General features: G+C 35.5%; 1 protein-coding gene across 1 annotated transcript; it reads left to right on the top strand.

Annotated features, from left to right (window-relative positions):
- Positions 1 to 1074: 1074 nt before the first annotated feature.
- On the top strand, positions 1075 to 18941 carry ASB17 (ankyrin repeat and SOCS box containing 17). Its single transcript, XM_086390646.1, has 3 exons — positions 1075 to 1596; positions 15996 to 16275; positions 18656 to 18941. The coding sequence occupies exons 1-3, from the start codon at positions 1196 to 1198 to the stop codon at positions 18860 to 18862; spliced, it is 888 nt and encodes a 295-aa protein (XP_086246772.1). The 5' UTR covers positions 1075 to 1195; the 3' UTR covers positions 18863 to 18941.
- The last annotated feature ends 2528 nt before the right edge of the window (positions 18942 to 21469 follow it).

The following is a 21469-nucleotide window of genomic DNA, read 5'->3' as shown; positions in this document are numbered from 1 at the left end:
CAAAAAAAAGAAATGAAAAAAAGCAAAATGGCTGTCTGGGGAGGCCTTACAAATAGCTGTGAAAAGAAGAGAAGCGAAAAGCAAAGGAGAAAAGGAAAGATATAAGCATCTGAATGCAGAGTTCCAAAGAATAGCAAGGACAGATAAGAAAGCCTTCCTCAGTGATCAATGCAAAGAAATAGAGGAAAACAACAGAATGGGAAAGACTAGAGATCTCTTCAAGAAAATTAGAGATACCAAGGGAACATTTCATGCAAAGATGGGCTCGGTAAAGGACAGAAATGGTATGGACCTAACAGAAGCAAAAGATATTAAGAAGAGGTGGCAAGAATACACAGAAAAACTGTACAAAAAAGATCTTCACAACCAAGATAATCACGATGGTGTGATCACTCACCTAGAACCAGACATCCTGGAATGTGAAGTCAAGTGGGCCTTAGAAAGCATCACTATGAACAAAGCTAGTGGAAGTGATGGAATTCCAGTTGAGCTATTTCAAATTCTAAAAGATGATGCTGTGAAAGTGCTGCACTCAATATGCCAGCAAATTTGGAAAACTCAGCAGTGGCCACAGGACTGGAAAAGGTCAGTTTTCATTCCAATCCCAAAGAAAGGCAATGCCAAAGAATGCTCAGACTACCGCACAATTTTAGCCTTAGTTTCCTCAATTATAAAATAGGGAAAATATCCCATGAAGATTAAGTGAGACTATGCAGTCCTCATGCAGAACATGAGAACAACAGTACTGAACTTTTTCATTCTATCACTGTCTGTTATATTATAGCCTAAACAGAATAATCAATCTGATTATTAATACTATTTTGTCTCATGTGTAGACTGTGGGTTTTAGCACTTGATAAACATACTATTAGCTTGAAGTGAATTCTTAGAAAGTTAAAAATATCATATCTTATCTCTTCCACATGCCATTTCTGTCCAATATGTCTTTCTCAAAAGTCATCAGTGACATTTAATATCCCAAATCTCTGACCTGTTCTGATGACAGATCTCCATCTATTGTGATGTCATCCAGTACTTGATGGTAGTATTTCACATGATTTTTTTTTTCTGGCTACAGTTTAAAGGGCACTTCCTGTTTGTGAAGTAAAGCCTACCATACTATCAAAATATGTAACTGAAGGGTTACAGTATGACTTCGTGTGATTTTATTTCTACATCATTGCCTTAAATAGCAATGAGTAAATCTTCTAAATTATGTTGTAAGACTTCTTGCCCACGAAGCAATATATTCTGTAGTCTCGTTGACAAAGTTTTTAAAAGACCATCCTTGCAGTCTTTGCATCAGTGGGGATATCACTGCTATGAGCCCAGGGTTTATAGAACACTGGCAAAAATTCTGAGGTATGTCGACTTGGAAGGATTTGACATACTACTCTCAGATTATATTGCATTTGTGGAAAAATCAGGATGCCATTTAGAAGTAAATTTTAACCTTGAATTTACTGAAATATGTGTGAATACAATTCTGTACTGGGTTTTCGCCAGAAAAGGTAATCCTGACTTTGTGGAGCTGCTTCTCAAGAAGACAAAAGACTATGTTCAAGACAGAAGTTTTAACCTGGCACTGATATGGAGGTAATAATCTCCTATGTTTTCAACATAAAAGGGGGAAATTTCTCTTTAAGGGATTATACTACTCCTTTTTTTCTAAAATGTATATTTATAGTGACTATATAAGGAAGCCTGAATTGATTGTCCATTCATTTGTTCATTCCTTCATTATTTATTCCATAGAATTTTGCCTATTATGTACATTATTATGTGTCAATAAATTACTAGTGGTTTGCTCTATAGAGCTTACATGTTAGTGCTCAAGATAATGCAATGTTAAACAACCTAGATTTCTGTAACTAGTCAAAGACATTGCTTTTGTAATGCTGTGATCTCTTCTTTTTGAGAATACTGAGAATGTTTACCTATAATATCATGTATATAAACTGACTTTCAAAGTATAATTCAGAGTATAAACACATATTCACTTAGTAATACTTATTAAACATAATAATTCTCTTTTTATGTTAATATCATTGACAAATTTGACATCAAATTCCCCGGAGTTGACTACAATGAAAGTCAAATACCTGATTAAATCTGTTATGGAATCACATTTTCGTCTAATCCAAACATGGCAATCTAGCTAATGAATATTACTGAGGATCTTATCAGAATAAAATATCTAACATAACCTCTTTGTAGTCTGTAATACAGATTTTAAAGTTACTTAGTTTGTACTAACTCCAATTTACTTTTTGGTTTTAGATATTCATTTGAATATCTCAGTGAACAGAATAGATGTGCATATGTTCACTCATTCAACAAAATATTTATCACCTTACTATATACAAGGCACTGTACTTAGCACAATGATAGAACTACCTATGTAATGAAAAATAAGACAGATCAGTTTAAGACTAAACCCATTTCCATTTTCCTGAAGCAGTGTTGTTTTCTTGATGGTGTATTATGTGATCCTATGTGGTGTTAGAGAACCACTAGATTACTTTCCTTAATAATAATCAATAATTACCCAAGTACAAAAATGAGCACTTAATTCTGGAATATCAATAAACAAAACTCCAAAATATCACTTTTTGGTTGTTTTAAGGGCTACTATATATGTAACTATAGCAGAGATCAGCAGCTTCTAACAATGAGCATCACTAACTGGACTAAGTAATGCCTTTATATATCCCTTGACAGGTCCATAGGAAAGAAAAACGAAATGAAACAGAGGAAGAGAGGATTAAGTTTTTTACAAAGGTTAATGGGGGAGTGGAGGGGCAAGGTAAAACTGAAAACAGAACAGGAAATGAAAAAGAAACACACAGTGGGACATAAGAGTGTGCCATTAACAACTGTTTTGATAAATTGTTAAGATTCATATATTTTGACTTAGATGCATCATCAAGGTAAAACACATTACAGACCAATTCTATGTCCCACAGCTTTTTGGATCTTTCAGAGTCACAGAACTTTAAATTCAAATGGAACCTAAGAATTCATTAACAAACCTCCCCCAGCCCCTCTTCCTGGACAACAATTCCCATAATGTATCTTTGGTTGCTGCTCATCTGGTCTTTGCTTGAACAACGCTAGTAGTAGTGAGTTAACTATTTCCTGAGATAAACCATTCCTTTACCAGGGACCCTTCTCTGTCCTAGCTATCCACTTTCCTCTCAATGATTTTACCCAGTCCCATGACTTTAAATATGTCAATTACTCCTAAATCTTTACCTCCAGCCCTGACCTCTCCTCTGAGCCCCAGACTCCTCTTATAAATTAGGCTATTGGCTCAACATCTGAAATTTAACAGAAACAAAACAGAGTATTGATCTAAGTTATCCTCTGCCTGCTAACTTGCTCCTTCTCTTGAATTCTCCACTAGATTAACAGCCTCTGTTGCTCAGGTCAGAAATCCAGGACTTATTCTTGTTTATTCTTTTTTTTTTTTTTACTTATTTTTTTAATTTAATATATTCCTTACAAATTTAAGAACCCATCCTGAACCCTCCTCCCTCCTCCCTCCCCATACCATCCCTCTGGGTCGTCCCAGTGTCTTTCACAACACATCAGCAAATCTTTTTGACTTTATCTCTAAAACGTATCCCAATTTGTTATCCTTTTCATGTCCTCCATTCCTAACCTAGGTGAAGCCACCATTACTTCTTACCTAGATACTCCAAAAGACTCCTACTGGAAATCTTCCAGCTTCCATTCTTCCTTCTTACAATCCATTCTTGAGGCAGCAGCCTGAGTGACCTTTTAAAAATGTGAAATAGGCCATACCACCCATGTTTAAAATCATCCAAAGTTTTCCCACTACCAGTAGAAAAAAATTCAAAATCTATATCCATTTTTTAAAATTCCCATACAATCTATCCCCAAATCCAACCTCCCAAATCTATTCTTATGTCACTCTTCCTTGAACACTATATTCCAACCAGGTATTGGTTGTCCACTATATACTCTTGCTAAAAGTAAGCTCCAGGAGGAACTTACCAGGTGGTCCAGTGGTTAAGACTCTGTGCTTCAAATGGAGGGGGTGCAAGTGTGATCCCTGGTTGAGGGACTAAGATCCCACACGCCATGTGGTGTGGCCCAAAAAAAAAAAAAAATGCTCCATGAAAGGAGCATATTCTTTAACAGTGCCTAGAACTATCCAGATACATAGCAAGTGGTTAATCGAGATTGCATTAGATGAAAACTGAATTTTTATACAGTGTTTAGATTCTTCTTTGTCATAATGCACTGAATTCTGTCTCCATTTCTCCAACTCTGCCCCAAGAAATATAAAGGACAAAGTCTACTCATTCTGTCTCCTATATGAAAACCTCTCAAATATTTGAACATAGTTATTTTGACCCCATAAAGAATATCTTAAGTTTCCTACTATCTGTTGTTTATTTCCATAACAGCATCACTCTTTGGTCACCTCCCCTTGTATACACTCCAGTTTGATAATTTCCCTAATACAATCATAAAGTGTATTAATAGGACCCTGGGGGAAAAAAAAAGACAGAATTAGTGAGGGAAAGGAACTTAAAGTTTGTTCATTTTATTTTTGCTTATTTATTATAGCAAAAATATATGCTACTGTATGGCAGACTGTAAGTGGTTAAAGAGAGATAATATCATTCAGTTAAAATAATAGCAAGTATTTAGCATTTTCTAAGTACTAGCATTGTGTTATTTGTTGGGGATACAAAAACAAAGTAGATATATTTCCTAATTTTGGAGAGCTCACAGACTAGTAAGCAGGCCATGAAAAGAATAATTCAATATAAATTCAGAAACAGAAGTATGTACAGGTAGAAAGAATATAGGACATTGTTAACACTATTGGGGAGGAGCAGATATCTAGAAGGCTCTTTAGAAGTGATGTCTTAAACTGATTTTTCAAAGATAAAAAGGAGTCTTCCCTGTCTTTCCCTTGAAGAAATATAATCTAGGCAGAGAGAGGCTAACTAAAGCCAAGAGAGACACAAACACATTTTATCCATTGACTACAGGCAACTCAGCAACTGCTAGAAAATGAGATGGAAATCAAGTAATAGTGAGCAATAAGGCCTAAAAGTGAAACTGTGAAAGATTTTGTAGGTCATACTAAGAAATCTAAAATTTACACCATGGGTGATGCCCAGTCAGTGAAGATCAGAATTGTAGTATGAAAAGATTAACCAGCTCTCATCTGAAGACTGGATTGTGGGAAGAAAGGCTGGAGCTGTAGCTGACAGACCAGTTAGTAGACTGCTCATCAGCAGTTCCAGAATTTCTATGTAGAAAAGGTTGAGGGACACATCTGATTGAAAAGAGGCAGGTGGTTAGAGGAGTTGCTTGAAGCTGAATTTGCATAGCATGCCCAGTATGCTAACTAAGATTATATGTGTATTTATAATAATTTGGGAGGAAGAACTAATTCTGCTCTACTACCACGACCCCACACACACACAGCCCCTAGCCACCTTTTGTTATCATAATTGTCCAGGTAAATTATAATGAGGACTTAAACTAAAACAATAGCAATGGGAAAAGAGATATTACTAAACAGAATAACCAGAATTACAGTAGGTGATCAGAAGTAGAGAATGAAAGAGGAAGAAGAGTTAAACTTCAGATTTATAAATTTTGAGACTGGTTGATGATTGTATTAGTTTCCTTTTGCTGCTGTAACAAATTGCTACAAACTTAGAGCCTTAAAACAAGATAAATTTATTATTTTATATTTCTGATGATCAAAAGTCCAAAATGAGGCTACAATGGCTCATATCAAGATGTCACAAGGCAGATTCCTTCTGGAAGCACTAGCTAGAGGCATTAGCTGCTTTTGCCAGCTTCTAAAGCCTGCCTACATTCCTTGGTTCATTTGCATGGAACCATGAAAGACTATCAACAGCCAAAGCAACCTTGATAAAGAAGAAAAAAGCCAGAGGTATCATGTGCCCTGATTTCAAACTATACTACCCTGATTTCAAACTATACTACAAAGCTATAGTAATCAAAACTGTGTAGTAATGGCATTTTTAAAAAAGATACATACATCAATGGAACAGAATTGAATGTCTAAAAATAAACCCATGTTTTTATGGTCAACCAATTTATTACAAAGGAAGCAAGAATATACAATGGGGAAAAGACAGCCTCTTCAATAAATGGTGTGGGGAAAATAGGATAGCTACACACAAACTGACCAGATTGTTACACTATGTACAAAAATAAACTCAAAATTTATTTAAAACTGAAATATGAGACCAGAAATCATAAAATTTCTAGAAGAAAACATAGGCGGTACATAATTTTACATCAGTCTTAGCAACATTTTCTTAAATACATATCCTCAGGCAAAGGCAACAAAAGCAAAAATAAACAGATGAAACTACATCATACTAAAAAAGCTTTTGGATAGCAAAGGAAAGCATCAACAAAATGAAAAGGCTTACTGAGTAAAGGGAGATATGCACAATATATCCAATCAGAGGTTAATATCAAAAACACGTAAAGAACTCAATATTATAAAAATAAAATTTTGAAAAAGGGGGGGACCCAATAGGTGTTTTTCCAAGGAAGACATACACATGGCTTATAGACATGAAAAGAGGCTCAACATCACTAATATCAGTGTGTTTGCATGTGCGCACACATATTCAGTCAATTCAGTTCAGTCACTGAGTCATGTCCGACTCTTTGTGACCCGATGAAACGCAGTACGCCAGGCCTCCCTGTCCATCACCAACTCCTGGAGTCCACTCAAATCCATGTCCATTGAGTTGGTAATGCCATCCAACCATCTCATCCTCTGTCGGCCCCTTCTCCTCCCACCCCCAATCTTTCCCAGCATCAGGGTCTTTTCCAATGTCAGCTCTTCGCATCAGGTGGCCAAAGTATTGGAGTTTCAGCTGCAACATCAGTCTTTCCAATGAACACTCAAGACAGATCTGCTTTAGGATGGACTGGTTGGATCTCCTTGCAGTCCAAGGGACTCACAACAGTCTTCTCCAACACCACAGTTGAAAACCATCAATTCTTCAGCGCTCAGCTTTCTTTACAGTCCAACTCTCACATCCATACACGACCACTGGAAAAATCATAGCCTTGACTAGATGGACCTTTGTTGGCAAAGTAATGCCTCTGCTTTTTAATATGCTCTCTAGGTTGGTCAAAACTTTCCTTCCAAGGAGTAAGCATCTTTTAATTTCATGGCTGCAGTCACCATCTGTAGTGATTTTGGAGCCCAGAAAAATAAAATCAGCCACTGTTTCCCCATCTATTTGCCATCAAGTGATGGGACCAGATGCCATGATCTTAGTTTTCTGAATGTTGAACTTTAAGTCAACTTTTTCACTCTCCTCTTTCATCAAGAGGCTCCTTAGTTCTTCACTTTCTGCCATAAGGATGGTGTCATCTGCATATCTGAGGTTATTGACATTTCTCCCTACAATCTTGATTCCAGCTTGTGTTTGATCCAGCCCAGAGTGTCTCATGATGTACTCTGCATATAAGTTAAATAAGCAGGGTGACAATACACAGCCTTGACATACTCCTTTTCCTATTTGGAACCAGTGTGTTGTTCCATATCCAGTTTGAACTGTTGCTTCCTGACCTGCATACACATTTCTCAAGAGGCAGGTCAAGTGGTCTGGTATATTCCCATCTCTTTCAGAATTTTCCACAGTTTATTGTGATCCACACAGTCAAAGGCTTTGGCATAGTCAATAAAGCAGAAATAGATGTTTTCCTGGAACCTTCTTGCTTTTTAGATGATCCAGCGAATGTTGGCAATTTGATTTCCTCTGCCTTTTCTAAAACCAGCTTGAACATCTGGAAGTTCATGGTTCACATATTGTTGAAGCCTGGCTTGGAGAATGTTGAGCATTACTTTACTAGCATGTGAGATGAGTGCAATTGTGCGGTAGTTTGAGCATTCTTTGGCATTGCCAATGAAAAGGCAAAAAGATAGGACGCTGAAAGATTAACTCCCCAGGTCGGTAGGTGCCCAATATGCTACTGGAAATCAGTGGAGAAATAACTCCAGAAAGAATGAAGGGATGGAGCCAAAGCAAAAACAACACCCAGCTGTGGATGTGACTGGTGATAGAAGCATGGTCTGATGCTGTAAAGAGCAATATTGCACAGGAACCTGGAATATTAGGTCCATGAATCAAGGCAAATTGGAAGTGGTCAAACAGGAGATGGCAAGAGTGAACGTCGACATTCTAGGAATCAGAGAACTAAGATGGATTGAAATGGGTAAATTTAACTCAGAGGGCCATTATATCTACTACTGTGGGCAGGAATACCTTACAAGAAATGGAGTACAGTGTCCCACAGGTTTTGGGTTGTTGTGTTTCCATTTTCATTCATTTCTATGCATATTTTGATTTCTTTTTTTATTTCTTCTGTGATTTGTTGATTATTCAGCAGCGTGTTGTTCAGCCTCCATATGTTGGAATTTTTAATAGTTTTTCTTCTGTAATTGAGATCTAATCTTACTGCATTGTGGTCAGAAAAGAAGCTTGGAATGATTTCATTTTTTTTGAATTTACCAAGGCTAGATTTATGGCCCAGGATGTGATCTATCCTGGAGAAGGTTCCGTGTGCACTTGAGAAAAAGGTGTAATTCATTGTTTTGGGGTGAAATGTCCTATAGATATCAATTAGGTCTAACTGGTCTATTGTATCATTTAAAGTTTGTGTTTCCTTGTTAATTTTCTGTTTAGTTGATCTATCCATAGGTGTGAGTGGGGTATTAAAGTCTCCCACTATTATTGTGTTACTGTTAATTTCCCCTTTCATACTTGTTAGCATTTGTCTTACATATTGTGGTGCTCCTATGTTGGGTGCATATATATTTATAATTGTTATATCTTCTTCTTGGATTGATCCTTTGATCATTATGTAGTGTCCTTCTTTGTCTCTTTTCACAGCCTTTGTTTTAAAGTCTATTTTATCTGATATGAGTATTGCTACTCCTGCTTTGTTTTGGTCTCTTTTGTGTGGAATATCTTTTTCCAGCTCTTCACTTTCAGTCTGTATGTGTCCCCTGTTTCAAGGTAAGTCTCTTGTAGACAACATATATGGGGGTCTTGTTTTTGTATCCATTCAGCCAGTCTTTGTCTTTTGGTTGGGGCATTCAACCCATTTACATTTAAGGTAATTATGGATAAGTATGATCCCGTTGCCATTTATTATTTTGGGTTCGAGTTTATACACCCTTTTTGTATTTCCTGTCTAGAGAATATCCTTTAGTATTTGTTGGAGAGCTGGTTTGTTGGTGCTGGATTCTCTCAGCTTTTGCTTGTCTGTAAAGCTTTTGATTTCTCCTTCATATTTGAATGAGATCCTTGCTGGGTACAGTAATCTGGGCTATAGGTTATTTTCTTTCATCACTTTAAGTATGTCCTGCCATTCCCTCCTGGCCTGAAGAGTTTCTATGGAAAGATCAGCTGTTATCCTTATGGGAATCCCCTTGTGTGTTGTTTGTTGTTTTTCCCTTGCTGCTTTTAATATTTGTTCTTTGTGTTTGATCTTTGTTAATTTGATTAATATGTGTCTTGGGGTGTTTTGCCTTGGGTTTATCCTGTTTGGGACTCTCGGTTTCTTGGACTTGGGTGATTATTTCCTTCCCCATTTTAGGGAAGCTTTCAACTATTATCTCCTGGAGTATTTTCTCATGGTCTCTATTTTTGTCTTCTTCTTCTGGGACTCCTATGATTCGAATGTTGGGGAATTTAACATTGTCCTGGAGGTCTCTGAGATTGTTCTCATTTCTTTTAATTCATTTTTCTTTTTTCCTCTCTGATTCATTTATTTCTACCATTCTATCTTCTACTTCACTGATCCTATCTTCTGCCTCCGTTATTCTACTATTTGTCCCCTCCAGAGTGTTTTTGATCTCATTTATTGAAAAAGGAACCCTTTTACACTGTTGGTGGGAATGCAAACTAGTACAGCCACTATGGAGAACAGTGTGGAGACTCCTTAAAAAACTGGAACTAGAACTGCCTTATGACCCAGAAATCACACTACTGGGCATACACACCAAGGAAACCAGAATTGAAAGAGACATGTGTACCCCAATGTTCATTGCAGCACTGTTTATAATAGCCAGGACATGGAAGCAACCTAGATGTCCATCAGCAGATGAATGGATAAGAAAGCTGTGGTACATATACACAATGGAGTATTACTCAGCCATTAAAAAGAATACATTTGAATCAGTTCTAATGAGGTGGATGAAACTGGAGCCTATTATACAGAGTGAAGTAAGCCAGAAAGAAAAACACCAATACAGTATACTAACGTATATATATGGAATTTAGAAAGATGGCAACGATAACCCTGTATGCGAGACAGCAAAAGAGGCACAGATGTATAGAACAGTCTTTTGGACTCTGTGGGAGAGGGAGAGGGTGGGATGATTTGGGAGAATGGCATTGAAACATGTATAATATAAAATATGAAATGAATCACCAGTCCAGGTACAATGCATGATACAGGATGCTTGGGGCTGGTGCACTGGGATGACTCAGAGGGATGGTACGGGGAGGGAGGTTGGGGTGGGGGGGTGGTTCAGGATGGGGAACACATGTACACCCGTGGCAGATTCATGTTGATGTATGGCAAAACCCATATAATATTGTAAAGTAATTAGCCTCCAATTAAATAAATTTATATTTAAAAAAAAGAAGAAGAAATGGAGTAGCTATCATGGTCAACAAAAGAGTCCGAAATGCAGTACTTGGATGCAATTCAAAAACGACAGAATGATTTCTGTTCGTTTCCAAGGCAAACCATTCAATATCACGGTAATCCAAGTCTATGCCCCAACCAGTAACGCTGAAGAATCTGAAGTTGAATGGCTCTATGAAGACCTACAAGACCTTTTAGAACTAACACACAAAAAAGATATCTTTTTATTATAGGGGACTGGAATGCAAAAGTAGGAAGTCAAGAAACACCTGGAGTAACAGGCAAATTTGGCCTTAGAGTACAGAATGAAGCAGGGCAAATAATAGAATTTTGCCAAGAAAATGCACTGATCATAGCACACATATTACAGAAATGCAAATTAAAACTGTAATGAGATCACTTCCCACTTGTCAGAATGTTATCAAAAAGACAGCAAATAAGTGTTAATGAAAAGAAAAGGGAAACTTTGTGCACTGTTGCTGAAAATGTAGACTGTGCAGTCACTGTGGAAAACAGTATGTAGGTTCCTCAAAAAATTAATAATAGAGTTACCATAGGACTCAGCAAGTTCACTTCTGGGTATTTATGTGAAGAAAATGAAAACACTAATTCAAAAAGATATATGCATGTCTATGTTCATTGCAGCATTATTTACAGGACCCAAGATATGGAAGTAACCTAAGTAATCATAGTAGATAAAGAAGTCATGTCTGTGTATATACACATAAATACAATGGATTATTACTCATCCATAAAAAAGAATAAGATCTTGCTATTTGTGATAACATCAACAGACTTAGAGGACATTACACTAAGTGAAATAATTTAAATAGAGAAAAACAAATACTATGTATTTGTAGAATACATAGTATTCTACATGTAGAATCTAAAAAACAAAACAAATGAACAACAACAAAAAAAGGAGACAGACTCATAGATACAAACTATTGGTTTCAGGGCAGCAGGGTTAGGAGTTCAGAGAAATAGGTAAAGGAGATTAAGAGGTACAAACTTCAAGTTATAAAATAAGTCATGGGGATGTAATTTACAGCATTGGGGATATAGTCAATAATATCATAATAACTTTGCACAGTAGCAGATGATGAATTGTAGTGATCAGTTCATAATGTATTTAAATATCAAACCACTATGTTGTATACCTGAAACCAATATAATATTGCATGTTAACCACACTTCAATTAAAAATATAAATAAAATAAAATTGACAAATGCCCTCACTGCACCTTCTCAGCACTTCCATACTTATCCTGCCTTACTTTTTCTTTTTCCCCACAATATTTATCAGAACCTCTACATACTATAAAATTATCTTGTTTGCTATGTTCATTCTGTATTGTTTGTTTCCCCTCACTGCTGTATTAGCAAGAAAGCAGGTATCTTTGTTTTGTTCACTCATATATCCCAAGTACCCAAAAGACTGCCTGGCATACAGTATGCAGTCAATAAGTATTTGCTGAATAAATTAATAAACAGTAATTCATGTTACTGTCACAGATAAAATTGCCTGAGAATAGTTAGTCAGATGAAAATTAGTCAAAAGGCCACATTTACTTTACTTAGATATTAAGGGCAGAGAAAGAGGGATAAGTTAAAGAGGGTTGAGAATGAATAGTCAAAGAGGCAGCTGCATCTTAAAGAGAATGGTCCCACTGAGCCATGGGAAAATATCTCAAGAAAATCAACTGTGTCAAATATCAGAGATAAAATTATTGTGAAGAAATGTATATTGAATTGGCAGTCAGACCAAAAGAGAAATATTAGGAAACATTTTAGAAATAACTATTATAGCTGCAAAACGGAATCATTCTCTGTATATCTCTATGGAAATATTATATTCCACTTCATAACTGTGTATATGACAGGTTTTCAGATACAGAGGGTTCAGTTCATTAAGCTCACATTTAAAAACTGATTCTTGACTTGCTTGCCTCCCTCCATCCATATAAGTACTGTTATAATTAACTGTCAGTACAGATTAAGCAAATTTTGGTTTACAATAACATGCTCTTTAAACATGAGGATTAATCATATGCCATTTGGGTATAGACTAGACATTCAAATCTTATTTTAAACCTATTTGAGTTTTATTTATGTTTCAACATTTTTGGTCCAAAGTATCTTCTACAGGTAATCTTAGTATCTTAAAATCAGCTAATATCTCTAAATCTTAAAAAGGGCCACTTATGGTATTTTCTGCCCCCTAAGTCCCCTGAATCCCAATACTTATAAGACTCTTAAGTCAAATATCTTAAGAGTTAGCAAGATGAATAAATGAGATTGTTCTTGAAAATTCTAAGTGATTGCACTTCACCAAAAATCTTATTAAGTCCAAAGCTATAGAATAAATTAAAAATATTTTAATAATATTAGAATTAAATATTTTAATTTCAGTTAATTAAAAAATAATATTTTTCAGGATAATAGCAAAAAAATCACTTAACATATACTTGAGTATCTACTATGGGCCAAGCATTGTTCTAGGCATTTAGGGTTATAATAGCATACTAAACAGACAAAAAGCATTGCCCCATAGAACTTAAAATTTTATAGTTCATCTTGCCCACCCATTTATTTTGAAGATAAGAAAATGAAAGATTAGAGACATTAAGCAAGTTGTCCAAAATGATAAGGGCTTAATGGAGCTATGTACAAAGAGCTATAAGGAGTAAGACAAACTCAGGCAATCAAAGAAGACTTTGCAAAAGAGTTTATTTGATAGAGTCTTATATAATCAGCAAGACTTGTCCCAGAATTGAAAGTAGAAGGGAAGAACACACACAAATCCAAGAAACACAGAAAAGTTGAAGGCAGTTGTGATTTGGGAAAGTGAATACCAATAATCAGGAGAAAGAATACAGAGGTAGTTTAGAAATTGAATTTTGCATATGTGTTAGAAGTATTTGTGAAAAAGATGAGATGTTCAGGACAATATTGATCTGGAGATGACTCTAGGAGAGAGTTTATATATACTTGACATAGAATTAAAAGGATATATATAGTATCACCAGCACAGTGTTAACAAACTCTTACTTCTTAATTTCTAAAATGCTATTCTGCACTGCAAATTTGTTTTTTTAATCATAAAACTTGGCATTTCAGAGTTCAGTGAAGCTTTGAAGATAGACTTTTGGTCTAGTAATTTTCATGCTGTACTTTTTGGAGTTCCTGACAAGAACCACAGGGGAGGTCTCTAGGACCCCAAATACCCATCAACAAGAAAATTTATCTAATACAGAACATACATTTTAGATAGCAAGTTCTTGCATAACAATACTCCAATGTTGGTTTATATCTGTAAATGAAACATTCTTGCCAAACATCCACCAATCATTCAAGTCTTAGCTCCAGGATAACCTACAGGCAATAAATATTCTAGGTAGAGTTGGGTGCCTCTCCTCAATGCTTTTACAGTATCTTAAGCATGCTTCTATCATAGCAATTATCATCTTTCATTGAAGTTTTTAAAATTAGTCGTCTGTTTCCCTTACCAGACCATAATAAGCGTCTTTCATCTCTGCATATCTAGTACTTAGTACACGCTGGACAAGCATAAAATAAATTAGCTAATGAATGCCTGAGCAAATGAACACATAAATAAATGCATGAGGAAAGGGAGACTCAAAGAGGCTGACTTACCTGATGTCACACATCTTATTAGGAAAACTGAAACCTAGAAACTAGAACTTTTAAATCTCTACTATTTTGGGCATTGTATCATGTCACCTCTCATTTTAATTATTTGAAATCCCCGTTCGTCTAGTCAAGGCTATGGTTTTTCCAGTAGTCACGTATGGATGTGAGAGTTGGACTGTGAAGAAAGCTGAGCGCCGAAGAATTGATGTTTTTAACTGTGGTGTTGGAGAAGACTCTTGAGAGTCCCTTGGACTGCAAGAAGATTCAACCAGTCCATATTAAAGGAGATCAGCCCTGGGTGTTCTTTGGAAGGAATGATGCTAAAGCTGAAACTCCAGTACTCTGGCCACCTCATGCGAAGAGTTGACTCATTGGAAAAGACTCTGATGCTGGGAGGGATTGGGGGCAGGAGAAGGGGACGACAGAGGATAAGATGGCCGGATGGCATCACTGACTCAATGGACGTGAGTCTGAGTGAATTCCGGGAGTTGGTGATGGACAGGGAGGCCTGGCGTGCTGCGATTCATGGGGTCGCAAAGAGTTGGACATGACTGAGTGACTGAACTGAACTGAACTGAACTGAAAGTTCTTTTTGAATAATGCTCTCCTTGATAGGCATAATTGTCTAAAACTAATATTTATAGTTTGTATGTGGTTTTGGACTATATCAGTATTTTATTAGACCAATCAAGAGAATTCCAGAGACAGGACTATGAGTAAAATTTCCCTTTCCTTAGTCCTAAAATCCATGTTTACTTGGCCAAATCAAGGCTTGATAATTAATTAAAACAATCCCCTATGGTTGATTCTACCATGTCCTATCTACATATCTTGACCAATTTAATAGCAAACATAAATGTCCATGAAATGAAATGACTGCAAGAACTACGTACAATTAGAAAAAATAAAATTTTCATTTCTGTCATAATGGAGCATAAATTTTCAAGTCCAGCCACCATATAGTACTCCAGGAAAAGCAAGATTTCAGAGAACTCTCAAAACTCTATTGAAGAAGCAAAATTATACTCTGTCCTTGAGAGACGTGATATGGCCCTCATCATAATTTACATTTCTTTAACCTGAAAATATCAATTCTAATTTTATTAAAGTGAAAAAATAGAATTAAGGTAGTTACACTTTTTCCTTTTCAGTCTAATTTTCAAACTCAATTCAATCCCAAGCCTGATACATGATTAAGAACAACAAAAACAAAAAGATATCAAAAGGGTCACATAATTCTGTTCTATTAAAAAGTGAAATACAAAAGTCTGTCCTTCTATTCCATTTTAGATTTTCTAGAGCTATATCAGTTTCATAATGCAACTTCTAATCACTATGGATTTCTCAAATGAGAAACAGAATTGCTATCACTAAAGTTAAATACTTTCCATACAATATAAATCTTTTTGTTTGTTTTTACAAGTGTAAAAGGGGTTTAAGCATGTAGTAGGAGCTTTCTTATTTTTTAACCTTCTAGTTGGCCTAGATTCAGAGTAGAAAACTTTTTAAGACATATATAAAGGTAAAGTTATATTAAAGTTATTTAAGATAATACTATGATTTTAAGACAAACAGTTTACCACATTTCTTAATTCTACATTCAATGAGGTCTTGTTTGTTTGTCTGGTTCACAGAACTTTCACTCCAGTATACTGTCCAAGCCCATTAAGTGGCATCACACCTCTACTTTACGTAGCTCAGACGAGACAATCCAATATCTTAAAAATACTCCTGCAATATGGAATCTTAGAAAGAGAAAATAACCCTATCAACATTGTGTTAACAATATTGCTCTACCCTTCAAGAGTGAGAATAATGGTTGATCATGAATTGGTAGACATCGAGGAAGATGCCAAAACATGTTTAGTGCTCTGTTCCAGAGTGCTTTCCACCATTTCAATCAGGGAAATAGAGGTAAGCAAAATATTGTACTTTGTACTTTGACTCAATTATTGATCAAGTTTAAGACAGAACTGTGAGGCAAGAATAAAGTCAATTTTAAATCTATGGATCCAGTGAAAAATTAATCACTGAGTATATACTTATAAATTAAAAACAAGTGGGACTCCAATTATATTGAACATTAACTCTTTTAGTTCATAATTTTATATCTTCTAAATATGAAATAACTTTTAAAAGTTAAATTTATATTTTATTTTAGCATTTATTAAGTTGATATATGTTATTATTACCTCCTAATTACATGATAACCTGTTTATTAGGATTTCTATATCTATTAAAATCACAACAAATTAAATTTTTAACAGATTTCTTTTCCTATAGAATATTTGGAAATAAAAGTTGCATTTCTTCCCACATAAAATCACATACCAAGAAACATATTTTGCTTTTCAAAATTCCTGAACAATTTTAAGCATGAAAATATAAAGGCTTTAAATATTTGTTCAGTTGAAAATATCTATCCCTCAGAAATATGAAGAGTTTCTCCTTGATAAGGTTTAGGGAAAAAAAACAACAAACAAACCATGCAATGGGCATGTTCACCCTGTCAAAATGAACTGCAAGTTTTAGCATCAAACTGTATCAAGTTTATTAGTGTCAAAAAATAAGTCTGCTTAAGATAAAGAAGGTAGCCCTATAAATTTAAACCAGTCACATTACTAAAGAATTTAGCAATTCCCCTTGTCTTTAAAGGTGTGACTTCAGAAATAAACTCCTAAGAAATATAATTCTGTTGCATCTTTAACTTTCTTAAGCCTCAACTACATATATCAGTCAAACACCCCTGGGCCAATTGTAAGGAGGGCAAATTGGTCAAATTGTAGCTCAGCTGGTAAAGAATTTGCCTGCAGTGCAGCAGATGGGGTTATATCCCTGGGTTGGGAAGATCCCCTGGAGAAGGAAAATGTAACCCACTCCAGTATTCTTGCCTGGAGAATTCCCATGGACAGAGGAGCCTGGCAGGCTACAGTCCATGGGGTCACAAGAGTCAGACACCACTTAGTGACTAAACCACCACCACCATTTTGGCAACCAATTTTAGGAATTTGCTTGTCCTTGTACAGTGTTAGTTTTGTACCATTATTATAGGACATATTGATTCTCAGGCATCTCTGTGAATGCTATTCCTGAAGTACACTCAAAATAAAACAGTATCAGTTGTAGGATAGAGTGAGTTGATCAAAATCTTTGCCTGAATGGCAAAGTTAAAGCTGGATTCCAATCAACTGCAGTTTAATAAGTGAAGTGGCATTGAGCAAGAAGGTGAAAGATGGCATAAAAACCAGCTTAAAGAACACTTCAAATAACGTGCTTTGCATTACCACACTTCCCAGTTTTATTGTAAATATACATATAGATATCTTTACTTCTAGACCACAGTTCTGTGAGCCCAGAGACTATGTCTGTTTTGTGTAGCCTAGCAATTATCCTAAGCACCAAGCTCACTTCTGAGTATACACAAGATATTCTTTAAAAAATTATTTACTAATGAAAAATTATATATCATTTAAGTTAGTGTCATACAATCTGTAGAGAAGTAATACAGCAGATGTCTTTTACTTCTGTATCAGGCTAATAACATTTACCTTCTAGAACTAAATATTTAAAAGGTTACCTTAACTAAACCTTAAAAAGTCATCTTCACAGGGATGGACCTCTTGTCAGATCTTCTCATGATTCAGCAGTATGAAGTTTTACACTACAATGACTGGAATTACCTGGCAGATTTATGTTGTCTGTGTGTGTGCTTAGTTGCTTCAGTCATGTCTAACTCTTTATGACCGTATGGACCATAGTCTGTAAAGGTTCCTCTGTCCATGGGGATTCTCCATACAAGAATACTGGAGTCCCCTCTTCCAGGGGATCTTCCCAACCTAGGGACTGAACGTGCATCTTCTAATATCTACTGCATTGGCTAGAGCCTCCTGGGACCCCAAACCAACTAAATCAGAAATTTAGGAATAGAACCTCAGCACTGATAGTTTCTAAAGTCTCCTAGATAATTTCAGTTTATGGTCAAATTGACAACACTCTAGAGGAGAAGCTAATAAACCATATGATCTAAAATTAAAAAAACAGATTCACTGTTGTAAGAAATAATGTTTTGTGTCCTTAGACACAAAAGACATTCAACTTTATATATGATTTTGTGAATAAAATGGGTATAAAAATTCTTGACTCAGGCAAAAATGTTTTGGGGGAAAAAAGCATTATAAGAGTTAATAAACTTAAGATACAATTCTGTGAATTCAAATAAAAAATTAAAATGTTTATAATTTGGACAAATACAGTGATTAATATTACAAAGTTAAAATATTTCTCTTTTCTTTAGATGCAGCTAAGTTTAGGAAGACGTCCAATTATTTCAAATTGGCTGGACTACATTCCTTCAACAAGATACAAAGATCCATGTGAACTATTACATCTCTGCAGAATAACCATCAGGGCTCAACTACTAACCAACAATATGCTCCCAAATGGAATATTTTCACTTCTAATCCCTGTTTGTCTACAGAACTATCTGAATTTAGAAAGTTAATGCACATCTTTTTGTCATTCTTTAAGGATGCTCACTGTTGTATGGTTTAGAAGTTAATAAACTATTAACTTCCCACAAATTTTTACTGTACTGAACATTCCATCAGAAAATATATTTTCAAATAACATACTAAATGAATCACTTTTAAATAAGTATATGGCTATACCCATTACTTATCTATATAGTGGAACAAATTATATGCATTTTTATAAGATTTTAGGTTTACCCTCTTATTCCATTTTGAAAAGTTATTTTGGCCTTGGAGCATTCTTACTACTTGTGGAAAATCTGGTTATATTACTATTCTGAGCTCTGAAGCTTTTACTATCAGTTTGTCCTAGGTTAGGTAAATATTATTTTATATTTTGTATTCATAATAACAAATGTTTATTGAGTTACTTTGCAAATAAAACACAGTGCCTGGTAGTAGGGAATAATTAATTAAATTAATAGGTGATCTCTTTCTTGAGAGAATTTATAATTCTGTAGCAGCCATGGTCACAAACAATACAAAGCAAAGAATTAGTCAACTAAAGTGCTGGGAGTAGGATGACAGAAATGTATTATGTCTGGAAATAATTAGCTTTAAATTACAACAGGGAGCTTGAGTGTTTTGGTATATGATACCTCTGAATACTAGACTAGCAGTAGTTTTTTTAGTGAGATATAGTTGCATATAACATTAAAGAGTTCAGGTATAAATATAATGATCCAATAAATTTATATACTGTGAAATAATCACCATAATAAGTCCAGTTAACGTCCATCATCACACATTACAATTTTTTTGTGATGAGAACTTAAAACCTACTCTCTCAATATCTTTGAAATATACAATACAATATTAACTATAGCCACCACGTTGCTCATTACATCCTCGGGACATATTTATAACTTAAAGTTTGCACCTTTTGACCACATTCACCCATTTCGTCCACCCCCGGATTATATGCATTTTAATACAAATACAGAAACCATTTTGACTCAACATCACATTAGTTAAATCTGCATACTCTTTGGTAAGAAAGGAACTTGTTATCTTAAAAAAATAACAACAACTACGACAGTTTTTTAGCTCTGTGCTTTCTTAATATTTAGAGTATTAGACCCTTCTTTATATAACTAGAGAGAAGTCAACTGTTGGAAGATGAGAACTGGGAGAAAATTCTCCATGGGTCTCTCATGTAATGAGTGGAGGAACTGATTGCCTTATTCTTGATTATCTTTTTAAGGATGCTTCTATAGTGAGCAGCCTTAGAAAATAGAGATAGTGACTCCCTCTGAGCAGAGGGCAGGTTTGCTCAGTGTCTAATGTAATAAAGGCAATGTTTTCCTCTGGGGAAATAAATGGTCAAGCAGGTGTGCTTACAACTCATTTTAAAGGACTGGAGTTTTGAAAGCTTGGGGTTCTTCAGCTATAAGACCAATCTACTGTGTGCATATCTACCTGGACAATTACACATCTGACAATGGGAGTATGTGGAACTAACACAAACAAGAAGCTCATGCTTCATGCTTCACCACTAGTAATAAAGTCCTTTGTCTGATCCAGTCTTTTGTCTTCTGACAGCAAACATGACACTATGGAAAACTAAACTGCTAGTTTGCATGTAAGTTGAAAATCTTAGATGCTTCACAGTCCTTGGCAATGAGAATCTGTTCCCTACCTAATCACTGCATTTAGATCATTTCAGTAGCTACTGGCAGACAATATCCATTCTCACTGTCTATCTGCAATCTGGGAACTATCAAAACTTTGACAATTCATAAGAAAAGGGTATTATTTTGGTTTTATAGTAAGATAAAACAATTGTTTAAGTTTCTTAAGAACAGAATAGAAATATCAAAGTAACAATATAATGAGATAACTCGCTTTTCCTCTCCTTTTACTTTTATTCCTTTAAGCGCATCACAGGGTTGAATTATAGAAATACTTATTTATTATACTTAAACCCGTGGACTGCCAGATGTTCAAGCTGGTTTTAGAAAAGGCAGAAGAACCAGAGATCAAATCGCCAACATCCGCTGGATCATCGAAAAAGCAAGAGTTCCAGAAAAACATCTATTTTTGCTTTATTGACTATGCCAAAGCCTTTGACTGTGTGGATCACAATAAACTGTGGAAAATTCTGAAAGAGATGGGAATACCAGACCACCTGACCTGCCTCTTGAGAAACCTGTATGCAGGTCAGGAAGCAACAATTAGAACTGGACATGGAACAACAGACTGGTTCCAAATAGGAAAACTCTATTAGCCTTTGCCCTGCTTCACTGCATATTCCAAGGCCAAATTTGCCTGTTACCCCAGGTGTTTCTTGACTTCCTACTTTTGCATTCCAGTCCCCTATAATGAAAAGGACATCTTTTTGGGGTGTTAGTTCTAAAAGGTCTTGTAGGTCTTCATAGAACTGTTCAACTTCAGTTTCTTCAGCGTTATTGGTTGGGGCACAGGCTTGGATTACTGTGATATTGAATGGTTTGCCTTGGAACAGAGATCATTCTGTCGTTTTTGAGATTGCATCTAAGTACTGCATTTCGGACTCTTTTGTTAACTATGATGGCTACTCCATTTCTTCTAAGAGATTCCTGCCCACAGTAGTAGATATA

The sequence above is a fragment of the Bos grunniens genome, chromosome 3 (assembly GCF_055505025.1).
Source record: "Bos grunniens cultivar Pamir isolate PY7600 chromosome 3, Bosgru_T2T1.0, whole genome shotgun sequence".
NCBI classification, from domain to species: Eukaryota; Metazoa; Chordata; class Mammalia; order Artiodactyla; family Bovidae; genus Bos; species Bos grunniens.
This window is presented reverse-complemented; position numbering and strand designations above follow the sequence as displayed.

Excerpts from the sequence above, each read along its gene's own strand:
- ASB17 (XM_086390646.1), top strand. The coding sequence starts at position 1,196 with ATGAGTAAATCTTCTAAATTATGTTGTAAGACTTCTTGCCCACGAAGC. Across the intron at positions 1,597-15,995 it reads AACCTGGCACTGATATGGAG|AACTTTCACTCCAGTATACT; the intron begins GTAATAATCTCC and ends TCTGGTTCACAG. Across the intron at positions 16,276-18,655 it reads TTTCAATCAGGGAAATAGAG|ATGCAGCTAAGTTTAGGAAG; the intron begins GTAAGCAAAATA and ends TCTTTTCTTTAG.